The sequence below is a fragment of the Pleurodeles waltl genome, chromosome 4_2 (genome assembly GCF_031143425.1).
Source record: "Pleurodeles waltl isolate 20211129_DDA chromosome 4_2, aPleWal1.hap1.20221129, whole genome shotgun sequence".
In the NCBI taxonomy this organism is placed as follows: domain Eukaryota; kingdom Metazoa; phylum Chordata; class Amphibia; order Caudata; family Salamandridae; genus Pleurodeles; species Pleurodeles waltl.
The window spans coordinates 44,785,098-44,808,359 of record NC_090443.1 but is presented as its reverse complement, the minus strand read 5'-3'; the positions used below and the strand labels follow the sequence as shown (position 1 = coordinate 44,808,359).

The following is a 23,262-nucleotide window of genomic DNA, read 5'->3' as shown; positions in this document are numbered from 1 at the left end:
CGATGTTGGCCAAGCAGTGCTAAAAACACCATTTCAAACTACTTCAACTCCTACGGGTTAACCACCGCTTATTTGGGAGGAGAACTGCTTTTTAGTCTATACACAGCATGTGTATCTGCAGCTGCACATGCATTGAGTGGAAAATGTCACTACCGGTTTGCGGTCCTTCTTTTTGGTCTTTCTTCCGCACCCTGAGTCTTCACAAAGGTGATGGCAATGGTCGGTATTCCCTTTCCTGGACGATTGGTTGTTCAAAGCCAAGTCCCCAGAGTTAGTACTGCACCATTTGCAAGTGACAACCCAGTTGTTGTTCCACCTGGGTTTTTTGTTGAACATGCCCAAATCTCACCTGGAGCCCTCTCAGCGCCTTCTGTTCATAGGGGCAGTACTGGACACAACATTGAATCATGCCTACCCTCCTCCTCAGAGGATTCGGCACACACTGGCTATGATTCCAATGTTTCTGGATGGAGCGGTTGTTACGGTCCTAAAGGTCTTTTGCCTGCTCTGTCTGTTTGCTTCCTGTATTCTATTGGTCACTCATGCATGTTGGCCCATGAGGGCTTTCCAGGGGTGCCTTCGCAAGCAGTGGTTTCAACACAATGGGGATCTCAAGGAATGCATTACAGTCTCTATAGGCACTGCTGCGGATCTTCATTGGTGGAGTGTGGACGGCAGCCTATCGCAGGGGAGGGTGTGCTGTCTTTCACCTCCGGTGACCACAGTCATAACAGATGCTTCCACTCTAGGGTGGGAAGTGCATGTGGGGGATCTGGAGATTAAAAGTCTTTGGTCTCCAGTAGAACAGATGTTTCACATCAATCTGTTGGAGCTACGGGTGATACGATACGCCTGACTCTCAAGGTCTTCTTCTCTTCCATTTGCAGTCAGTCAGTTCAAGTCTTGACAGACAACATGACTGTGATGTGGTACATCAACAGACAGGGAGGTGTAGGGTCGTACTATCTCTGCAGAGAGGCTCTGCGACTCTGGTCCTGGGCTCAGGACCATCAGATTTGCATAGTAACAAACCATTTGGCCCGAGGTCTCAACGTAAGTGCGGACAGTCTCAGCTGAGGTGGTTCTTCACTCTTCCAGTTATGGGTGACACCTCGGATAGATCTGTTTGCCACTCACAAGAACGCACACGGCCCGTCGTTCTGCAGCCTCCAGTATCTGATGCAGGGAGCATTGAGGGACACGTTTCAGTTGAGCTGGAGCAACCGGCTGCTTTACACGTTTCCTCCAATTTCCTTGATTCCTCAGGTTCTGAGGAAGATTTGCCAAGACCGGGCCCAAGTCATAATAATAGCCCCAGATGGCTCAAGAAGGGCGTGGTACACAGACCTTCTTCAGCTCTCGCTGTGCCCTCCGCTCCGTCTCCCTCACAGGGCAGATCTCCTTTTGAGGTTGCAGGGCCAGGTTCTACACCCCTACCTCCAAAACCTGCACCTACATGCCTGGAGATTGAACGAGGCAATCTGAAATATTTGTCTCTCCCCCTAGAAGTAGTGGATGTTATATTTTTGGCCAGGAGACCCTTCACCAAAACTGTCCATGCTGGTAGATGGGCCAAATTTGTTAAATGGTGTGAGGAGAGACACATTGATCCTTTAATCCTTTAAGATCAATGTTTTACAATTTGCTCTCTCCTTGGTACAACAAGGCAGTGTAGCTGCGACAGTGAAGGATTAACTGGCTGCGCTGTCGGCTTTTATTTGTTTACCTGATCAACCCTCTTTGTTTAAGTCCCCCATAGTACTAAGGTTTCTTAAGGGTTTGACTAATAGGTTTCCTCCCACTCCATTGATAAAGCCTCAGTTGGATTTAAATTTAGTTTTAATATACTTAATGGGTTCACCGTTTGAACCATTGCATAGTTGTCCGTTGAGGTTCCTTAGATTTAAGACTGTTTTCCTTATAGCGATCATGTTCGCTAGACATGTTAGTGAGTTGCAAGCTCTAAGTGTGAAACCCCCTTTTACCACTTTCCATGCTAACAAGGTGGTTTTGAGAACCAGGGTGACTTTCCTTTCCATTTAGGGCAGTCCATCACCTTTCCGTCCTTTTACCCTCCTCCCCATCCTTCTACGGAGGAGAAAAGGATGCAACATCTGGATCCGAAGAGAGCAATGAGCTTCTGTGTGGACAGGGGAAAGACTTTAGGATGAATGATCAGCTTTTCATTGGCTACGTGGGCAAAATGAAGGACAAAGACGTCCACAAAAGAGCACTGTCATGGCAGGTCATTCTTTGCAATATGTTATTCTCTGGCAAAGAAGGATCCTCCTGAGGGCATTAGAGCTTATTTGACCAGAGCTAAGTCTTTTACTTCTGCTTTGGCTAGAGGTGTATCTGTTGTTGACAGTTGCAAGGCAGCAACTTCCGGTTCCCTCCACACTTTCGCAAAACATTATTGCTTGGACTCAGAAATGAGGAGGGATGGCCATTTTGCACATTTTGTGCTGCAGGACTCCTTGGTATAGTCAAACAGGCACCAGAAAAAGCGTTACCAAAGGTAAGTAACTTGTTCTTTTGTGCAAAGGGTCTTTATCATAGATGGAAAATGGGTGTCACTATGTTTACTAGCAAAATTAAAATAGTCACCTAATCTTAGCAGTTGTGCAGTTGAATGGTTACTATTTACTTTTTCATCAAAGTTGATGCCTAGCTTTGGAAGTCAGGTTACCCATTATAGTGAAACATTCACACTAACTGTCTTAATTTCTTTGATGGTAGGGCCTATAGACATAATCTTTGACTTTGTTACATTTTTGTCCAAACTAAGATTGTTTATAAATACAACGAACATGGTAACTAATATTTCCAAATGAGTAGCTGAGTGTAACTTTAAGATCTTATCATCCATGTACAATAGAACTGTCAGGGGTCTATCATCTACCAAAGGCAGATCATTGAGTACTTTTCCCAGATCGTTGTTCAGTCAGTTGATTAACAGATTAAATTAAAAAAGGGGGGATTAAAAGAACCTTTGTGAACCCTATGTTCTGAGCTAAATGGACATTATTATCCATATCGCTCACACTTTAAGCTTTCATACACTTGTGAATTTGTTTCAGAAGGTGTACCAGCTCTAGAAATAACCCACTGAAGATATTATCCCCCAGAATGTGAACCAGTACCTCCTGTCAAAATCATAGAACAGGTGTTTTAAAGCAAGTGAGTGGCTAGTTCCACCAGCATTACATATTTATTGATGTGCAGTGTTCCGGAGTGCCTTCACTCTCTTGGTAGTCATAATACTCATCAGATATTCTGTAGGCCAGACTCTCAGTGTGCCCAGAAAATTCTTCCCCAGCAGTTTTATTGAAGAGTGAAGAACAGAAATAGGACAGTAACAACTGGTCTCAGCACAGTTTCCTTTTTGAAAAATATGAACTATTATCAATAGGCTCCATGGCTCTCCGAATGTTGACTGATTACAAAAGACATTTAAAACCTTCGCCAGATATTGGGCCCAAAGTTCAATAATTACCTTATACAGTTCTATGTGTAGTACGTCCAGACGAGGGCTTTTTTTTTGAGGGGCTGTCACCAATTTCATATTCATTTGACTCAGAGAGGTGTATCTTCCCAGTTGTTAGAGCTAGGCCCCTAAGGCAGAACAGTCGGGTCCAACGCACCTACTCAGAAACCTGTATTTAATTTCAAGATCACAGGTTCAGTTCCTTCATGGTCTCGGGCTCAAATCCATTACTGTCTAGTTTTATAATGATAAAAATGTGTTATTCAGCCGCAACTTGCTCCTTATTGAGAATGTGTGCTTTAAAAATACACTATAAAAAGACACTATACAGGTTATGTAGTGTTATTATATTTCACTGAAGCTGCATAGCTTTGAGGAATATTCTTCTCATTTATCCTATGGAATAACTGCGTAAACATAGTACCTGAGGCCAATATTGCTCTGTACCTGACACCAACTTCAGAAGGGTCTTGAATACTGTGAGTTGCAGGCTATCTCCAATGTATCATAGGGTACCTCATAGAAGTTTGTATTTGCCTCTTTGTGTGCTCCTCACTGTTTAAGTCGCTTTGTCACAGCCTTTTCCTAGTCTCAAGAGAATAGTTTCGTAGACAACTCCTCCCCACTTGGGTGATTAATCATACGAGTCTTACATCTTACTGTTGGTGACTTCTGAGATGATTAAAGACCACCTCCACCCAGAGGCCTGTTCATGTCAGTGACATCTTGTGATTGGGGAGGGGCATATCCCTGACAATTGCATGAACATTGTTATCACTGTTATATCTGTGAAAACTCTTTAAAAGATTGAACTACTTCGGGCAAGGAATTAAATGGTTAGTGACCGAAACTGCACATCCTCTCTCAAAAATGGACTTCCTTGGCCTATCTGTATTAATGCACCCTAGTTAGTTAACCATACCATTGTAAGCCATAAAATCCAGGAGAAATTCCCCTTGTTTAACCATTGCAGTGTTCGCCTGGCAGGTTTATAAGGCAGTCTTCTGCCTTGTGTTCTAGTTCACACAGTAATTGGTCGAGACCACTAGCCAGCTTAGCATTGAAATCTCTGTTTTTTTCTAATTTTCACAATTGAGCATCCACTGGGAGCCCCTGCACTATTTTGGCCCGAATGTGACCATTACATTTGGTTAAATGACCCAGATGGGGAGATATGATGATTCCAAAGAAGTTATGATAATAACTTAGCAGTAAGGCAGACGTGAATGCTACTTTAAAGGAACGGACGTAAATTTGTCAGACTCACTGGATAGTGAAAAAAAGCCCACCCAAATGTGCAGACCCCTAGACAGCCGTCCTCACTCTGAACTAAGTGCCTGCTTATAAATAGTTTGATGCTAGTCAGTGTGATCCAAAGTGACTTTAAATCCAAAAGGGAACACTCAAGTCACTTTTCCTTCTTACTTTCACCTCACAACCCCAAAATCTGTCAACAATGCCAACTGAGCTGGAGAAAGCGGAACCAAACTCATATAGGATTATATAGCATCAGAATCTCTAAAAAAGCATCCCTAGAAAAGTACAGACACAATACCCTTGGAAACTTTCCAGCCACCCTGTTTGCTGATCAGTACCACAACAGCCGACACAGGAAGGTCAAAACCAACTTAATTTTCTTCTCCTAAATTCACATCTTCCACAATACACTAAATGCCACACCAACATGTAACATCCCACATGGCTGCAAACTCAAAATTGCCCCCTACTCTTCTTCAATGGATATATCACTATGTCCCTATACAATAATGATAATATTATGATTCAGTCCAATGACCCCTGCTTCTAATTATATGACCAACTATTCCCTTCCAATTGCTTTACCATGAGGCCAACCTGCCTCTCCAGTCTCTTCTCCTAACATGCTGACTGATACCACATACATTACCTAATCACCATCCCAAACACTCCTCCAACCCCGTATAATCTCTGCCCCACCTGTTTTTCCAAACAGGGTACTTCCTGTCAGCCTACCACCTCTTTGAGCCTGTACTATTATCCCACCCCAAGAACCATCCTGGTATATCTCCAAGACTTCACACCCAACTGGGACTCCCCCCCGCCCCCCAACCCACCGTCTGCCCATCCTGCCATCCTGTACACACACTGTCCTATCCTTTCTATGATCTCATTCTGTCCCACACCCACCTACCTCCCTCACCACCCCCACATCACACATACAAGGAGCCCCGCCCACAAACACCGAGAGCTCTGTGGTACAACTCCAACTCCCATACACCATGCAGATTCTTACTTTCTTGACCAACCAACCCTTCCTCTTACAATACTCACAAACTCATGATCTGACACTTTCCCACAGCAAATACCAATCCTCCCCACCTTGTTCTATCATACAATAATCACTCTGCACATCCACCACATGCCTGCCACAAACCCCACTAGCTCCTTCACATTCATTTGACCAACCTCACCTGACGCTGCTCACACCCCCCAACCACTCTGACTTTAGTCCCCTCGCCCCCTCTCACTTCTCTCCTGCCCATATGCTTTCAACTCACAACAACTGCCACTCCTCCCCATCATGATCACATTATGAAGCATCCTCCTTTATGAAATCCCTCAGGGACCTCTCTGCTCTCCTTACTCTCTACACACTCGTGTCCCCTCTCACTACTCCCCCTCTGCCGTTACCCTTTCGACTTGCAAAAACTGCCACTCCTTCCCAACTCTATCATATCACAAAGTATTCTCTCTTCACATTGAAATCCCTACTGGACTACTCTACTCTCCTTAACACATTACCAGTTCGCACGCACATACACACACACACACCTGACAAACCTCACCTGCCACAACACACTCTGACCCATTCAATCAGGATTTATATTAATCAATCAGGATTTATAAAGTGCGGCTAATCACCTGATAGGGTATCCAGGCATTTGCAGGTCCTGGAGGCTTATTTGAATAGCCAGGTCTTGAAGGCCATTCGGAATTTCGGAATTGAGGTGATGGTCCAGAGGTGTGTGGGGAGGCTGTTCCAGGTTTTTGCTGTGATGTGAGAGAAGGAGCGTCCTCCACTTCTGCTTCGGTAGATGTAGGGAGTATGGGCAAGTAAAAGGAAGGCAGAGCATAGTCTTCTCGACGGTTGATCTGATACTCTCCCACACCACCTTGCATTCCTCCCTTCCTTGATCAACCATACAGGAAGAACTCTCCTTGTATATTGACTTCCTTCAAAGCCAACCATACCCTCTTCCACTCCATGGCTCCCACTCTCTTGAACCACCAAACTCTTCCCACGTCGGCCAGATCCCACCCCATGCACGGAAAGCCCATCCAACGTACTCCACTCCATTGTTTCTCCTCCACAACTCACTGACAGCTCCCACGCAATACCACACTACTCCTATGGGAAAGTACATACCACCTCACCAATGGAAACCATGAGTACTACCCATGACACCCATCCAACAACAACAAAAGCACTAAATGATTATCACATCATACCACACTCCTTTTCTCTGCAGTTCCTAGAACACAAATGTGATAATCTCCCTTCGATACTCACCAACTTGATGTCATTGTCACTATATATGCCACTTAAGCTCTAGGTTCTATACAGTATTCGACTGACTACTCCCCCCAGCAGAAGACATTTTACCCCAGACACTCAATATGAAGGAGCAGTCACCTTCCAGGCCTTGAAAAATCTACTCGCTCACTTGCAAGTCAGATTTTATCAGGTCAAGCTAGTTTTAGCACCTCCTCATCCATTCTGGTGAGTGAACTTAAGCTGGAAGGAACAGGTGTTCTGTTCATTTAGTAAGTGAACGAGCAATAAAGATGCCTTTACATCTTGTTTTTATCTTGACACGTTTGCTGTCTGTTCAAGGACAGCAGTCAAATGTCAGTTTGTCATTTTGCTAATTGTTTATTATCTTATTCTGGAAACTGGTGTTTACATTTCTTTCCCTTTCTACAGTGAGAGGTTTTTGTCAAGTGACCTGTCTGACAATCATTGTGAAACAAAAGGCTGTAAGATGTCAGTTTTTTTCCTAACACTCAACATTTAAACAACTTGTAAATGAATACAAGTATCTCTAAATATATCAGCAACTACGAAAGAACATTTCTTTTTGTAATTCAGAAGTGAGATGCAAGCAAAGATTTAAATAGGGCTAAAACAAATCAGAACACTTTACTTGGTGATGTGCAAATGGCAAATATTTGCAAAAACTCGATTTTCAAACATACATTATATAGTTTTAAAAGTAAACTCACAAGTCAGTGGGCAATGTTGTGGCCATTTCAATGGAAATCTGCTGATTTCAAATACGTGTGCTACCACTTCATGCTTTAGGTATGTATTTATTAAAAGTGATAGGTTTTAAACATGATTTGAGAAACATTCCTGCCTCGCCCTGATGACAATGCGAATAATCAACTAAGAGGCAAGTCAGCAGTCATGTGTATCCTATATGTGGCTAGATTTGTATTATACATGGAGCAAACATTTAGTATATTAAATCAAACAACAGTGTTTTCGTACAGCAGGCATGCTGAACTCGCATATTTGAAGGTATTCTCCCATGTGATAAAGAAGAAACTAGCAGCTCAGTAAGTTAAAATATTTGCCCAGGATCACATAATTTGAAACCAGTTTATGGGTCAAGAGCATTATAATTAGGTTGAATAGATTATTTAAGTCACTAGACCTGCAGGTATAGTAACATTTGTATGATTTTTTTTAGGCCTGCCTTCCTTGCCCCAAGAGATTACCCCCACCATCTCTCCAAAGTCACTACTCCAGACAACTCAAACCAATACCGAATACAAGTTATTCCCCTGACTCAGTCCAAACACCGGTTTCTCCAAAAGCAGGCACTGGCCAACAGAAACATCCCTTCCTATTGCAACCAAAAGCCCAAAGACCCCTTAGACCAAATTATTCACATCAGCCGTTCGATGTATGCACCATAGATGCAGATCAGCAAAGAAAAACAAGCTTGAAATTTTGGACTCTAGTCCATATTATAACATAGACCTACTACTTCTCACATAGACCTGGTTCAATGGCACATCCAATATTTGACCTTCTTCTTCCTCCATAACTACCCAGGCATCAAAAAGGACAAAGGAGTTTGAGTCCGGGGATGCGCTCTGCCATCTTCAGCGACACCCTGCAATGCAAGGATCTTCCCAATGGCCCTTTTCCCACACTCCAATGCTAGCCCTGCAAAACAACACCCCTTTCAGACTTAATGACATCGATCACCCAACTGATGTCAACTCACTCACCCTTTATAGAGGAATATTTCTTCCAGTCAACCCGAAACTGCAAGTTTATATTTTTAGAAGATTTTACTCCTTAATGGGGTAACATAGAAAATTCTGCAGTTAACCAGCTGGCCACCTTTCTCTTCGCAACTAATCTGATACAGCACAGTCATAAACCAACACACACAAAAAGTCCATTACTTGTTTACTGACACCACAGTTTGCAAAGCCAAGAACACCATAATTGAGGAGGAAGCCTTTCTTAAAAGCATCATTAAAATCAAACCTTAAAATCACTTTGTAGTCCCTATCTGATAGAGACTTCTAGTTTCAGATTCCTTACATTAGAATTTCCCCAGGCGTCAGTCTAGATCCAGAGATTTGTTTTCTTCGAGCAGTACCCCTGCACGTCGCCAGGTGGCGTTGGGTGACCCCGCTTCCATCGTTGGCGTCATGGTCGCCAGATATGATTTTGCAGGCCGTACATAAGTGCCACCCTGGCGCGCTGGCGTGAGTTATTTTCTTTCTGCGCCAGCCTACGTGCTGATCTGGAGAAAAGCTACCCTCAGTCGCTTTGACTGGATTTTTTACTTTTTTTCAAAGTTTTTTGGGACTTTTCTTGTGTGTCGAGGATGTCCAAGAAGACCAGCTTCAAGCCCTGCGACTCCTGCCATCACATGATGTCGGTTACGGATCCGCACTTGGTGTGTTTGTGGTGCTTGGAGCTCAACCATGACTCAGAGTTGTGCTCCGACTGCCAGGCCATGAACCCGAAGGCTTTGAGGGAGTGGTCCCTAAAGGTGCTCGCCGTCTGGCTCTGCCTCGCTCCCAGTCTCTGTCGAGAGGAAGGTCCTGTGACTGCTCGTGCAGACACCACTCCTCTTCGACCCATTCCAAATCTTCCGGACATTAGGGTAAGAATAAGAAGTCGAAGAAGCGCAAGCGCTCTTCGACTTCACCCCATTGATCGGGCGATGCGGGACAAGGAACGTCCTCTCTCTAGGCCTTCATCTTCGGAGCCTACTTCTGGGTCGTCTCTGAGCCTCCCTGACTCTCCAGGAGCCGGAGCCACCCCTTCCCAATTCAGAGTTTTATGAGGCCATGTGCCTCATTTTTGGGCAGGCCAGCCCTGTTGGGAGAGCCCTCGGATCCCATAGGGTTGGCAGGGGCCACTTCGTGTTCAGCGCCAGCAGCTTTGGCCTCTGCTCCGAGGGGCACCCAAGGATCCGCTTCCAGATCCAAATCGGCATCTGTCATACCTCGACCTTCTCCGATGTCAGTTCAGGCATCATCGCTCCCAACGAAGCCCAGATCCGTGGGTGGCGTTGAACCTATACTCATCGCCAACTCCAACACGGAGCCGGAACTACATTGCTTGACGCCGATTCAGTTAACGGCAGGGCCTTTGATCCCTAGACTTTATTTCAACACTTATTCTTATGGGTCTGAATTTGGCGAGGGTATGGAGGTGTCGCTGGAATACCAGCTGGAAGATCCTATTGACTGAGCTCAGGAACTGGGCGAAGCCAGCGGGTTGAATGCCTCACTTAACACTGGTATGCTTTCTCCTCCTACCGTGGCTACGGAGGAGGGAGCTTCATACTCCATGGTGTTGAGAAGAGCAGCCGAGGTCTTGGGCCTTGAGCTGCCTTCAGTGGCTGTCAGGACTAACCTCTTGACTGAGATGTTTCAACCTGGGGCTTCTACATCAGAACCTCTTTATGTCCTGCTGGCAACCTGGTCCAAGCCCAGCACAGGGGCCCCTGTTAATAGGACATAGCCCACCACCATAGGCCTGTGCCTAATGATCCGGCTTTCATGACCTAACACCATACCCCAGAGCTTGTTCATCCAGGCCTCAACCTGCTATGGCGCGTTCCCTTGCACTCCCCCGAATAGGGAATCAAAGAGGTTGAACCATCTTAGGAAGAAGTTGTTCTCTTCCTCCAGCCTGCCATTGCGGTCGGTGAACACCGTATGCCTTTTGGGCCGTTGCACCCATACTTTATGGTACACAGTCGCGCAAGTGCTGCCACAGGTCCCAAGCTGGTGCTAATGGGAGAGTTGCAGCAAAGTTCACCATCAGATGTGGGCTGGATACGACCGACTCTCAGGGCAGATTGGTTGCTTCGATGGTGGCTTTGAGACGCCACGCCTGGTTACATACATCTTGATTTCAGGGGATGTCCTATCTACTCTGGACATCCTCTTTGATGGCACGCGTCTCTTTGAGGACAAAGCAGACTCTGTGCTTGAGCCCTTTAAGTAGTCTCTGACTACTCTGCGGTCCCTTGGCCTCGTGGCTGGTCCTCACCCCCCTCAGTGTGCTTTTCATCCCTTTCGTGGCTACGGAAGAGGTGCCTGCACGCCTCTGTGGCGTGCATGCTGCACAGCCTCTGCGTGACAGAGGATGTAGAATCCAGCATACGCCTGGATCCGAGAGCCAGCTTCCAGCCAGTCCACCGCACCCTCCTCTGCTGCTGCCTGCAAGCCTTCCTGATGTGGCACTTCCTCACTAGGGACCAGTCGGCCGCAGGATTCAACATCACCTGCCTCACTAGACCACCATCATGTCAAACAGGTGGGTTTTGCAGATAGTCCAAAGGGGCAATTTCCTCCCCTTCGAGACTTCTCCTTTCTCCATGCCACCATCCTATGGTCGAAAGATGAAAGATCACCTGCCACGTCTCCACGAGGAGGTTACGGCTCTCTTGGCCAAGGGAGCCATAGAGAAGGTCTCTGCGCTAGGAGTAGGTTGTGGTTGTTATTCTCGTTACTTTCTGGTGCTCAAAAAGAACAACGGCCTTTGCCCTATCCTCGACTTCCGGTCTCTCAATCTCTTCCTCAGGAAGAAGTTCAAAGTGCTCACTCGGGCTCAGGTGCTATCTGCCCTGGACCCTGGACCCTGGAGACTGGTTGGTAGCATTGAACTTACAAGACACTTATTTCCATATTCCCGTCCTGCCTGCACCCAGACGTTACTTGCGGTTCGTGGTAGTTCACAAGTATTTTCAATTTACCGTGCTCTCCTTTGGCCTTACCAGCGTCCCTCGGGTGTTCACCAAAGTGATGGTGGTCGCAGCTCATCTGCACAGGTGAGGGGTTTCAGTCTTCCCCTACCTTGACGACTGGCTGTTAAAGGCGAGCTCACCCCAGGCTGTCTTCTCCCACCTCCAGAGTACGGCAAACCCCCTGCATTCGCTGGGGTTCACTATAAACGTGCCGAACTCACACCTTACTCCCTCTCAGGCGCTCCCTTTCATCTGAGCTGTTCTGGACACAGTTCAGTTTCGGGACTACGCTCCAGAGTGGCGAGTCCAGGATATTCAGCATATGATACCGATGTTTCGACCTCTATCCTGGATTTGGGTGAGAATGACTCTGAGGCTGCTCGGCCTCATAGCCTCCTGCATCCTGCTGGTGACTCATGCTAGATGGCATATGTGGGACCTGAAGCTCCATTGGGCACAGCATCAGGGAAATCTCTCTGACATGGTCCAGATCTCGGAGGGGACTGCACAAGATCTGCAGTGGTGGCTTTTGAACCGCAATTGGGTCATGGGCGGATCCCTCTCCTTTCCCCAACCAGATCTCACCATAGTGACAGATGCGTCGCTATTGGGATGGGGCGGTCACATGGGAGAGGCAGAGATCAGAGGCATTGGTCTCCGGCGGAGTCCGAGTTCCAAATCAACCTGCTGGAACTCAGGGTGATCCTACTGGCATTGAAAGCATTCCTACCCTCTCCCAAAGGGAATGTGGTGCAGGTGTTCACGGACAACACTACCAACATGTGGTACTGCAAGGAGCAGTGTGGAGTGGCGTCGTGGACCCCTCGTTTGGAGGCTCTCTGCCTCTGGACATGGCAGGAACAGCAGGGCAAATCCCTGGTGGTTCAACATATGGCGGGCTCTCTGAACAACAGAGTGGACAAACTCAGCCATCAATGCCTGGTCGATCATGAATTACATCTCCATCCAGAGGTGGCGCAAGGTCTCTTTCATCAGTGGGGATAGCCTTGGTTAGATCTGTTTGCCTCCACTGGGAACGCGCAGTATCAGCTGCTTTGTGCGTTGGAGTTTCTAAGGCAGCACTTGCTCTGCAACGCTTTTTGTCTCGAGTGGAACTCATCCCTCCATTCTGCATTTCTGCCAATACCACTTCTTCCCAGAGGTCTCAACAAGATCAAGAGCAACCGGGCCAAAGTCATTCTTTACTAGGCAAGAAGAGTCTGGTATCCTGAGAATGGCCATCGATCCTCTGATCAGACATCCCCTTCGGGTGGGTCTTCTGTCGCAGCAGCAGGGGACAGTTCTCCACCCAAACCTGTCCAGTCTTCGCCTTCTTGCCTGCAGATTGAGCAGCAACAGTTGACAGCTTTTAACCTTTCATCAAAGTTTGTGATGTTATCTTGGCAGCCAGGCATCCCTCCACCAAAACGGTATATACCTGTCGGAACAAATTTGGGGCATGGTGTACAGACAGGTCTGTCGACCCCCCTCTCTGCCTCTCTCTCTGAGGTTCTTCAGTTTGTTCTTTATTTGGCCCAGCAAGGCTCTGCTCTGGGTACCCTCGAGGGTTATTTGTCTGCCATCTCTCCTTTCCTCTGATTACCTGACCAACCTTAAGGGTCTTACACATCTATGTTATCCTTCCCCGTTCATAATGCCCTAATGGGATTTGAACTTGGTTCTTACTTATCTGATGTGCGCTCCCTTTGAGACACTTTACAATTGTCCACTTTGCCTGCTTACTCTGAAAACAACCTTCCTAGTGGTTATCACCTCTGCCTGCAGAGTGAGTGAGTTGCTGGCTCTTTTTTCTAAGCCACCTTTCCTCTTCATTCACCCTGCCAAGGTGGTGCTTGGTATTAGTGCTTCTTTACGCTCTAAAGTGGTCATGCCCTTTCATGTAGGCCAATCCATCACCTTGCCTACTTTTTACGCATCCCCACATCCCTCTAAGGGAGAGGAGAGACTCCACCGCCTGGACTAAAAAGAGTGTTGGCGTTGTACCTCAATCGTTCTCAAGAGCTCCAGGTGGATGATCAACGCTATGTGGGCATGAAGAAAGGTTGGGTAGTGCAGAAAAGAACTATTTCAAGATGGGTTGTTCTCTGCATTAAAATGTGCTACGCTTTGGCTAAGAAGCAACCCCCTGAGGGTTTGTGTGCTCACTCTGCATGCTAACACAGTGGTTGCAGTTGTTACCGTGGTAGAGTTCCAGTCCTGGATATCTGCCAGGCAGCAACATGGGTGTCCTTGTACACGTTGAGTAAACACTACTGACTGGACAGTCAAGTCCGCAGGGACGGCTACTTTGGGCATTCGGTCATGCAGGACTTCCTAGTATGATCTTGGTTCGCAGACCCACCTGTGGGGGTGGTATTGCTTATGTATCTATTCTAAGGTAAGAAATCTGCAACTAGAAGTCTCTATCAGATGAACAAGTTACTTACCTTCGGTAACGATTTATCTGGTAGAGACATATTCTAGCTGCAGATTTCTTACCAATCGACCCATCCTCCCCGCTTTGCAAACTGATTTCTAGGGACTTCACTGTCAGGGCCCTAGTTCTGATGCACCAGTGTCCGTGTTCTTCATGACTCCGCGCTTCTGGCATGGAAGGTCGTGAAAGCACGACGGGGTGGCACATTTGTACGACTTATGACGTCAAATCCGGCGACCACAGTGCCAACGACAAGCGCGGAGTCAACCGACACCACCTGACGGCAGGCAGGGGTACTGCTCGAAGAAAAAATCTCTGGATCCAGATAGACGCCTGGGGAAATTCTAAGGTAAGGTTTCTGCAACTAGAATATGTCTCTACCAGATAAATCGTTACAGAAGGTAAGTAACCTGTTCATTGTGCGTAACATTGTCAGAGACTTTTAAACCACATGCTCCCTTACTGAGCAATACAGGTGAATCTCTATCAGCGAAGGATCATACCCTGACTTCCTAAAAAACTGGTCATGTCACCCCATTTCTGAAAAAACCCTCTGCAGTTGTGAATGACCTCAACAACTTTTGCTCTGTCACCAACCTGCCTTTTCTTGCAAAAATCATCAAAATATGTGTAGCGGAGCAACTCACCCAACACATCAAAAAACAACAATCTTGTAGGTACATTCCAATTCAGTTTCAATCAAGGGTGCAGCATCAAAACAGCATTACCTCTGGTAGCCAGTGATGTTCTTTGCATCCTAGACTCTGGCAACTCCTGTCTCCTGATTATTTGACCTGACAGCAGCTTTTGATTGTTTACTTACTTTCTCAAGAACAAGTGAAAACAATAATAGTAATTTTGGAACTGCTATATTGTGACAACCAGAAAAGGCATAGTTGTATATGTGTAGCTAAGGACTGTTTCAAAATATATGTACGGGTATCCACTGCTAGTGGAATGTGAACTGTTTAGCTCTGATAGGTAGCAGAGGGAATGAGGTATTCCTTATAAAGTAAAATTTTAATAGTCTTATGTAGCGAAGAATGTTGCACACTTTATTGCACTGGTGTCTATGTTTTGTAAATATCAATGATTTTAAATTGGTAGGTACTGCCCAGTCTTGATATGGGTTAATGTTTGTGTTGATGGCAAAAGGAGGATGTGGTAGTTGTTATCGTTTAAGAAATGCAATCTAGCTGAGGTGGACTGGAAGACAAGTAAAGCTAAGTCACAGTCTGTGGCATTTTATTTGAAAAATCTACAGATTCCTCTGTGGCTCTTTTCACTTTGTAGTTTTTAGGGTGGAGCCTGCGTCGCATGCGCTCGCGCACGCATATCGCTAGCGAGACGCTTTCGGGATTAGAAAAGAGCTCAGAGCCCTGTCGACGTCACGTCAGTGTCTTTCAGTGGCAAGTTGGCTTGCCTGTTAGAATCCGCTTCTTTTGATTAGTGGAAGGCACGCATACGTCATGCCTTTTCCGGTGGTGAGCCCTCCTCGAGCGCAGCGACCAAGTACAGAAAACATGTGAGGCTCGCTAGGTTTGTGGACTACTTTTTCTCTGTTTTCACAGCGCGATCTCGCTGGGCAGAAGTCCAGCGCTTCGCATACTATCAACCTTGTTACTCAGTTGATTGCACTTTTGCTGATCCGTACTATAACTGAACTGTAGCAGCGCGATCGTGCTGTTCTTTTTTTTTTTTTTTTTTTTTTTTTATGCAAGAAAAATCCGGTTGGGAGTTTACAACTGTGAACAGCTGTAACTCCGACAAATGCGAGACCCCAGTGCATTGCAAATGCTTGTTTATTTATGCTCTCAAAAATCATTAAATGTGAAAGTGTCCTATTCATACCCCGGTAGTTCTCCTAGGCACACATATGGACATGTAAACGCACTATATAAATGGAATAAAGCTTGCATATAAAATAATTGATAACATTTTAGTAGTGTTATGGATTTTTTCAATCATATGAGAGGGTATGAATCCAAGGAAGATATCCAAGAGGAGTATATTTTACAGGTAAGTAATGTTTTCTTTTGAAGTTGCACTGACCAACCTGTTGTATTGAATATCTGATAAAGATCCACAGTTTAAGGCCACAGGGAGGGGAAGGGAGTGGAGGGTCTGCATGAAGAGGAATAGAGTTTACAACTTTCGATGTTGGACTGCCTCTATACTGCACTTTTCTGTATGTAGTTCTGAGCTTAAGGTTTGCTTTTATTGCTTTTCTCTTCTAGACATTGGATCTGAATTGGACTGGGCTTACAAATTTGCTGGACATCCCAGGACTCAAGTAAGCTGCCATGACTGCCTTCTTCCCCAGTGCCCTTCTATGTTACCATCATGTTATCACCACAGTATAGCTTGGCATGTGAACACATCTTGAGGCTTCTGGACAGTACAGTTTTCCTCTAAACTCATTGCCCTTAAAAGCATCATGTGTCACCTTCTATCTTTGAAGATTCTCTTATCCACTATGTACAGTTGGAATTGGTGGTGTTTCTTCAGGGGGTAGGTGCAGTGTGCCTTATCTATAACAGACGATGCAGGTATTATCCAGTTTATTTGGTCTCATACACAAGGTCCTAGATATGGTGCAGTGTGGAACGTTGGGTCCCGTCCAGGTTTCTGTGCCTTATTGTAAGCTGTGGTTTTAGTCTCTTTGATTCCAGGGCACTTGGCACGGGTATGATCTCCATTGCGTGTTTCAGACAGAGTTATGGATATGAGTGTGATCCATGACATTTAGTGTTGTATCCATAGTGCCATGGTGTCTTGTTGATTGACTCTCTTGCAGCTGTTATTCAAAGTGATTCTGTTTAAATCTGCACCATGAGCATGAATTACTGTTTTAGGTGTCTCACTAAAAACTCTTGTCCAAAGTTCTGGGTCTCCATACTATTTGTTGTGTTGGATATATTTTCTGAGGCTGTCTATGCAGAAGTAATTTTTAGCGTTGAGCTGCATCTGACATGTCTCTGCACATTGGTATCACCTGTCCTTTGGTGTGTACTGTTTTGTGATTGGAGTGAAAATGTGTATTGTATGTCTTACCCCAAGGCTCTGGTTCAGTGTGTGAATGCATGTTGTAGGATTTGCAGTGAAGGCATCGGACTGTTGAGTAAATCTTTAGTTTGTTTTGTCTTGTTCAACTTGATGGGTTTGAACTTGACTTCTGGTGATGATTATATTGGTCAGTCTTCTCCAACACTTAGTATATAGGTGATGTGTGTCTGGTGTCCAGTACAGGGCACTGGATGTTGTATGATATGTTCAGTCCTCTGGGCGGAAGTGTGATTTCTCATTGTGGTTTTTTGTCCATTGTGCTACGCTTAGCAGTTTCTTGTATCAAGATGTTTTGTACAGTGCTGTGGGTAATATATTGAGTTCTCCTATCCAATATTCTGAATCTGTTGCTTTGATGTGTATTCATCAGTGTTGTGGACATGACTACAATTTGTTGCTTTGGAGTCCTTTTATCGATTGTGACATTGCGCTGGTGCATTGCATCTGTCTTTTTCAGACAACTGATTCGACTGTCGGGCGTGGGTACGAGATGTACTACAGATGTCTATTTGCAACTGGCTACCTGTTTAAGTTTATCTTTGACTGCTTTTCTAGAACCAGGGTTAGATTTACCACCAGAAGAACCCAGTTCTGTAAATCTGATATCGTGGCTCCTGAAGTCTTAAAATATTCCCATTTACATTTACTGTAAGACTGCGTGAGTATCTTGACTATGTTTAGAACTGGTTCAGCAATCACAGCATGCTGCATAAAACCGAAGAAAGTCTGTGTAATGTACCAAAGTAAATAACTAAATCTACTTACCTGCAATCCACAGAGTCCACCTGTCAGTAATGCCATGCTGTTGGAACAAACTGGATCAAGAAACCTTATTTCACATTCTGCCTTTAATAGTTTCTTACTTATACTCTGAAAATGTTCTGTAACCAGACCTACTGTTCTGGTCTGGGAATTCAGCATTGTCTTTTAATGGGAAAATTTTGGCTCAGTTCAAACCCAAAACTCCTGTAATTTTAAATACCAGGCATTCAATGCTGCCTACCTGTTAACTGTCAGCCAGAAGAGTCAATGAAATGCAGGCTTTTTCATCTGAAGAATCCTACCTAAAGTTCCACAGTGACAAGGTGCAGGTGTACATGTTTCCTTCCAAGAAGTATTAAGCCTTCATGTTGGTTGCAGATGAGAATGGGACTTCTCGAAAGAAGGCCTGATTGGGATTGGGTTGTCTGCACCATCTGCTTTAACTGGCTTTCTGGTTAATAAAAATTATCTCTGTTGTAGACTGTTGTCCTGGAAATACCACAAGTCTAGAAGATGTCAAAGGACTTCACATGCTTAAGCTACTGAAACTGATGGCTGTCTTTGGGCAAGGCTGGTAGGGTCCATCTCTGGGCACAAGAGCATGCATGTACACATCTCCCCTCCTTCTCCCCCAAATTAGTTGTCAGTGGGGAAGGTAGCCAACCATGCTCCTTTGATATCACTGCAGTTCCTCTGCCATATTAAAACCTACCTTTGCTACTCTTTCTTCTGGAGATCAACCTTTATTTACAAATTGGCTCCCTTATGGGAGTTATTCCACCTACTACCTGAACAAACCAAAAAACAATCTCAGGAGGGGGAGCTGGCTACATGATCTGGGCATAAGGTGGTCAAGCTGTGGTCATGCTACCCCAAGAATTGAAGGGCCCCTGAAAATTTGAAAGTTGTAGATCACCTGGTTGGCTAGGCCTGATCACCGCTGGAAGCAAAATACTAGGCTCCTTGACGAGTAAATAATTCAGCATTTCTTGTTGAATACCAACTAAGAGAGAGAAAATGGAAGAGAATAGAGTGGGACTGCTGCCATCATTGCCACTTCGCTTCAAGCCTTGGCCTAGTACTGTGAAGTATTTATTGAGCCAACCTGCTGGAAGTGTGGACAAAGAAAGACCACTTGCATGCTGAAGATTGGACTCCAATTGCCAAGAGGGTTTGGAGGCACAGCCCTCCAAAGCCAAGCTGCTCTACTGGAAATACCTGTATGGGACAGACTTAATGGACTGACTCTGCCCTGGATACAAGAGGTCACTCCATCCAACTGCCCAGAAGAAACAGAACCAAGCACAACATCATTTGGGTCCAGGAGAGGTTATGTCACCTTTGGCTATTGAAAAATGTGATCATGCTGCATTTCCATAACCTCTCTCTGCCATAGGGGTACCTGTACATCTTGTGGTAACCTGAGGAGCCTTGACTTCATTCCTCAGCATGGGTCCCGACCCATCACATAGAGCATTCTAAAACTGTTGTAATTTTCTTCTTAGTGTTTGCGGTTCTAGGATATCCATGGTTAGAGCCCCAGTTGGGGTTCCCCGGCACAGGTTAGAAGTCCAGTCGCTACTGGACTTTTCAGCACCCACAATGGGTACCCCCCCTGTATCCTGGGTATGCCACCACTGGAAGATCTGTATCGCAGCTGATAGATCCCGAGGTAGAACCCCTACCCCCACCCTTACCAGTATGTAAAGAGACAAATAGGCTGCACAGACACCCTGTCAAGCCACTGTCCTCACCAACTAGTCAACCACCCGAACCACCATGGCACAACCGGGAAACTCCATACTTTAAACGTTGACTCTTCAGTACTTTGGGTGGTCGGTCCACTGGACAGCATTTGGACATCTTCTAATTTTATGGCAGGTGCACAGGGCTGCATTCCTTAGCACAGTCCTCAGTGTCAGCAAAACTCAATCATTGCAAACCAAATTACAGAAGATCTGACTTAAGTTGTGGCTGACGACACATTGCAAAGTTCCTCAGGCAAACCTAGAGCACGTCAATGCAAGACAAAATGATATTGCTTAGACGCTTGAGATCTTAATTCTGACCCAGACAGTGTCAGGCACCTTTGGGTTCAACTGCTAATCTGTATTTCTAGTGCTAAATATTTTACTTGCCTGTAAATTAAGTTATTTCTCTGTAAAGTTAAGAACTGTTTGATCCTTGAAATTATTGTCCATTATATGATGTGCGAACAGTTTCTGATCTTACTACCTCTTTGAGTAAGCCTTAGTGACTCAACCTTGCTACCCTCTGAGGATAAATTAGTACTTAAGAACAATGAAAATCTGTTTTAGATGGCACTGGTGGTTTAGTGAGGCAGGGTCTGAGTGAGCTGATGAAGAAGATGCATTTATTAAGCAATTTATGAACTTTTCAGTTCTATGGAAATAGCTTGGTCAAGGAAATACATTCACATTGGAAAACAGCTTATGAGTCATTGCTGTGACTTGTTAGTTTTGTGCTTCTCAATGATATCTGAAGAGTGATTCTAAATACTGCAACAGGGAGACCTTGGCATGTCCCTGAGTAAACAAACTACAGTAGAATTATGGTCTGCAAGAATACAGTTTCTAGATAAACATTGCAAAATCGCTCTTTGCTCTTGTGTCCTAAAGAATGGCCCAAGGGAACCCTGTAAACAAGAGTCCCTATGGGATCTTTTGAGGTGCTCGAGCCTTTGCCTTGAATTGTTTTGGTGGAATAAATACCGAAATCTGTACAGTACAAGGTTTTTGGAAGACCATATCTTGCAGTAGGTTCTTTAGTGTTTGCAGGATGTTTTATGTGAAGAAGAGTGTGTCATTGAAACTTGTTTCTGATCTGATCATGGAACTCATTTTACACTATCCAGGATAAAAGACTCTAAAGGGTTTCTTTCCACCATCCGCAGGTCCTTGTGTTGGTAAAGAATATAAACTGGATGATCAAAGACTACGTAAAATGAGCATTGCTTGCAGCTAACTATTTTCTTTTGTCTTAGAAATAATAACTGGATTTACCATAATGCACCAAATAGCATAACATGTAAAGTACTGTTACTTTTGTTATGCAGAGGGGTGCTGGTGTGTTGTTGGTGGGGAATAGATGACTCTAGCTCAAAACATCAACCCAAATCTTGAGTAAGAATAATTTAGAAGAAACAAGGGCTTGAGTAAGGTAGAAACAGCCCCACCCCCCAAAAAAAAACATAGTCAGTGCCAAGACTTTATTGTATAAACCGGATTTGCTGTAGAATGGTGGTGATGTTTTTTAAAAGTGCTAGAATAGAGTATGATTATGTCTTAGATAACAAAGCATGAGTGTTTGCCACTAGTTGTGAAGAGCCTGATTATTTGATGTGTTTTAAAAACAACGTAGGTGAACTTATACCTCTGCAATGTGAGTTAATAGAGTCTGAATTTTGTAATACATTTAGGAACACTTCATCTGAGAGCAGCCCAAGCAGCCATTATGGGGACAATTTGTTTTGTCGAGGACCGCTGTATCCCTGTGCATAACTTAAGCTCAGTCAGTTGGCATTGGCTAGCTCTACCAATATCAACCTCTGTATCTCCCAGTCACTGTTTTTCAACCCTCATTGCTGATTCCTTGTAGGTAGTTTGTTCTGTACAGTATTAAGATGTCTGTTCGTCCTTGCTGTTCTTGCTTTCCAGGCAACAACTTATGTACACTTTTCAATTTTAACCTCATTGTTTTCTGTTACACCAGTCAATCCATACCCTGTCCTGATACATCAAATTGGCCTCATGTAGAATATATGTACATGCACAACAATAAATATTATTCAGTGCTCAAATTTAATAAATTACACTGGAAAACAAACATTCAGAAGCATGGTGAAAGATTTTAAAAAGTTATAATTATTTTAATTGAATCCAAGACAAAGTAAACAGTAACTCAGAGCATGTGAGTAACTGTGAAAGAGTTCATCTGATGGCTGTTGATAATGCTGATTCTGAGATTCTACAAGATCATCAAGAAGTGTTACCAGCTCCTTGCTATCATTTGGTATTACAGTCAGAGAAAGTCCATTCATTAACTCTAAACGTGGTCTGCATTCATCATGTATTGGTTGTTACCATAGACACGTCAGCTGCCCCATTACTTGTATCCCCTCTATACTTCATCCATGCACCCCAGAACTTTTTAAGTTTCTCGAGCCAGCTTCTCCCCTTGTTTAGCCATTTCTGATGGCTTTGTCTAACTACAGATTTCTCACCTTTAGAATACTTACGGGGGCCAGACTGGATCGGGATTTCTTGAAGAGGTTGTTGCTGTGCACAAACGAAGGGAAAGAGACACATATGTGTAGCTCAGCTCCCAACTTGTGATGGTTCTACTGCCACAATCCAAATTTCAACAAAGGACATTGTGCCAGGGAAAATGTCTCCGCCTTGACCCTTAAGACGACTGATTTTAAGACTTGGCGTAACTTTAGGAAGCAGATATCAGTCACGGATTTATGCGATGTATGCCTATGTATGGTTTTCCCATTCTGGCCGCAGCTCAAAAAAATCATGTGAAAAGTGTGCTCTTATGCATTCAAAGACGATCAGGGAGTGGGGAACTAAACTCTGTGTTGCAGAACAAAAGAAGCATTATTCCTGATCCAGCTCAAAGTCACTGTGCCTTTCCCGCTCCAAATCTCAGGGCTGCTCCAAATCACAATCCTGGTGGAAGTCCTGGGGCTAAGTCCAAGTCTAAGGTTCACCACTTGTGCAAGAAGCTAAAATGGGATTCTTCCAACTTTTTTTCACCAAAATCAGAAAAAAAGCCATGTAGCCAGCAATCCAAGCGCTCACACCGCTGGTGTCTACTGACTCGGAGCCCAATCCGAGGTTGGCCCCAGCGCACTCTAGATTCCTAGGCCATAATTGACCTTGCAACAGACTGAGGCTCTTAAGGAAGCAATTCTTCAAAATTATGTCACCTCCCTCTTGAAGTATACAAAACATTGATGGCTTGAATGCTTGAATTAATCTCACCCACTAATAATTACTCAGGACCTAATCCCAGCCCATTATTTCGTACATCATGCCATCTCAGTTTGGACCCAGCCACATGCAAATCAGTCTAGACCCTGCTCCAATGGGAACAGTCCATCCCAACCTACCAGAGCTCCCTAAAATGGAACACAAACATCTCAAAACAGATTTTGCCCTGATTGGGCCTTGTCAGTCAGGTGCAGCTTAGTTCCAATGGCACAGTGAGCATGG

At 44.8% G+C, this 23,262-nt stretch overlaps 1 protein-coding gene across 3 annotated transcripts in view; it reads left to right on the top strand.

The window, feature by feature from the left end:
- Nucleotides 1–23,262, top strand: part of ESYT1 (extended synaptotagmin 1) — a 420,895-nt gene that overhangs the window by 121,693 nt on the left and 275,940 nt on the right. For all 3 annotated transcript variants that reach the window (XM_069230578.1, XM_069230579.1, XM_069230580.1), the window contains exon 7: nucleotides 16,432–16,487. In XM_069230578.1, coding sequence (XP_069086679.1) covers nucleotides 16,432–16,487 — 56 coding nt within the window. The remainder of the gene's footprint in view (nucleotides 1–16,431; nucleotides 16,488–23,262) is intronic.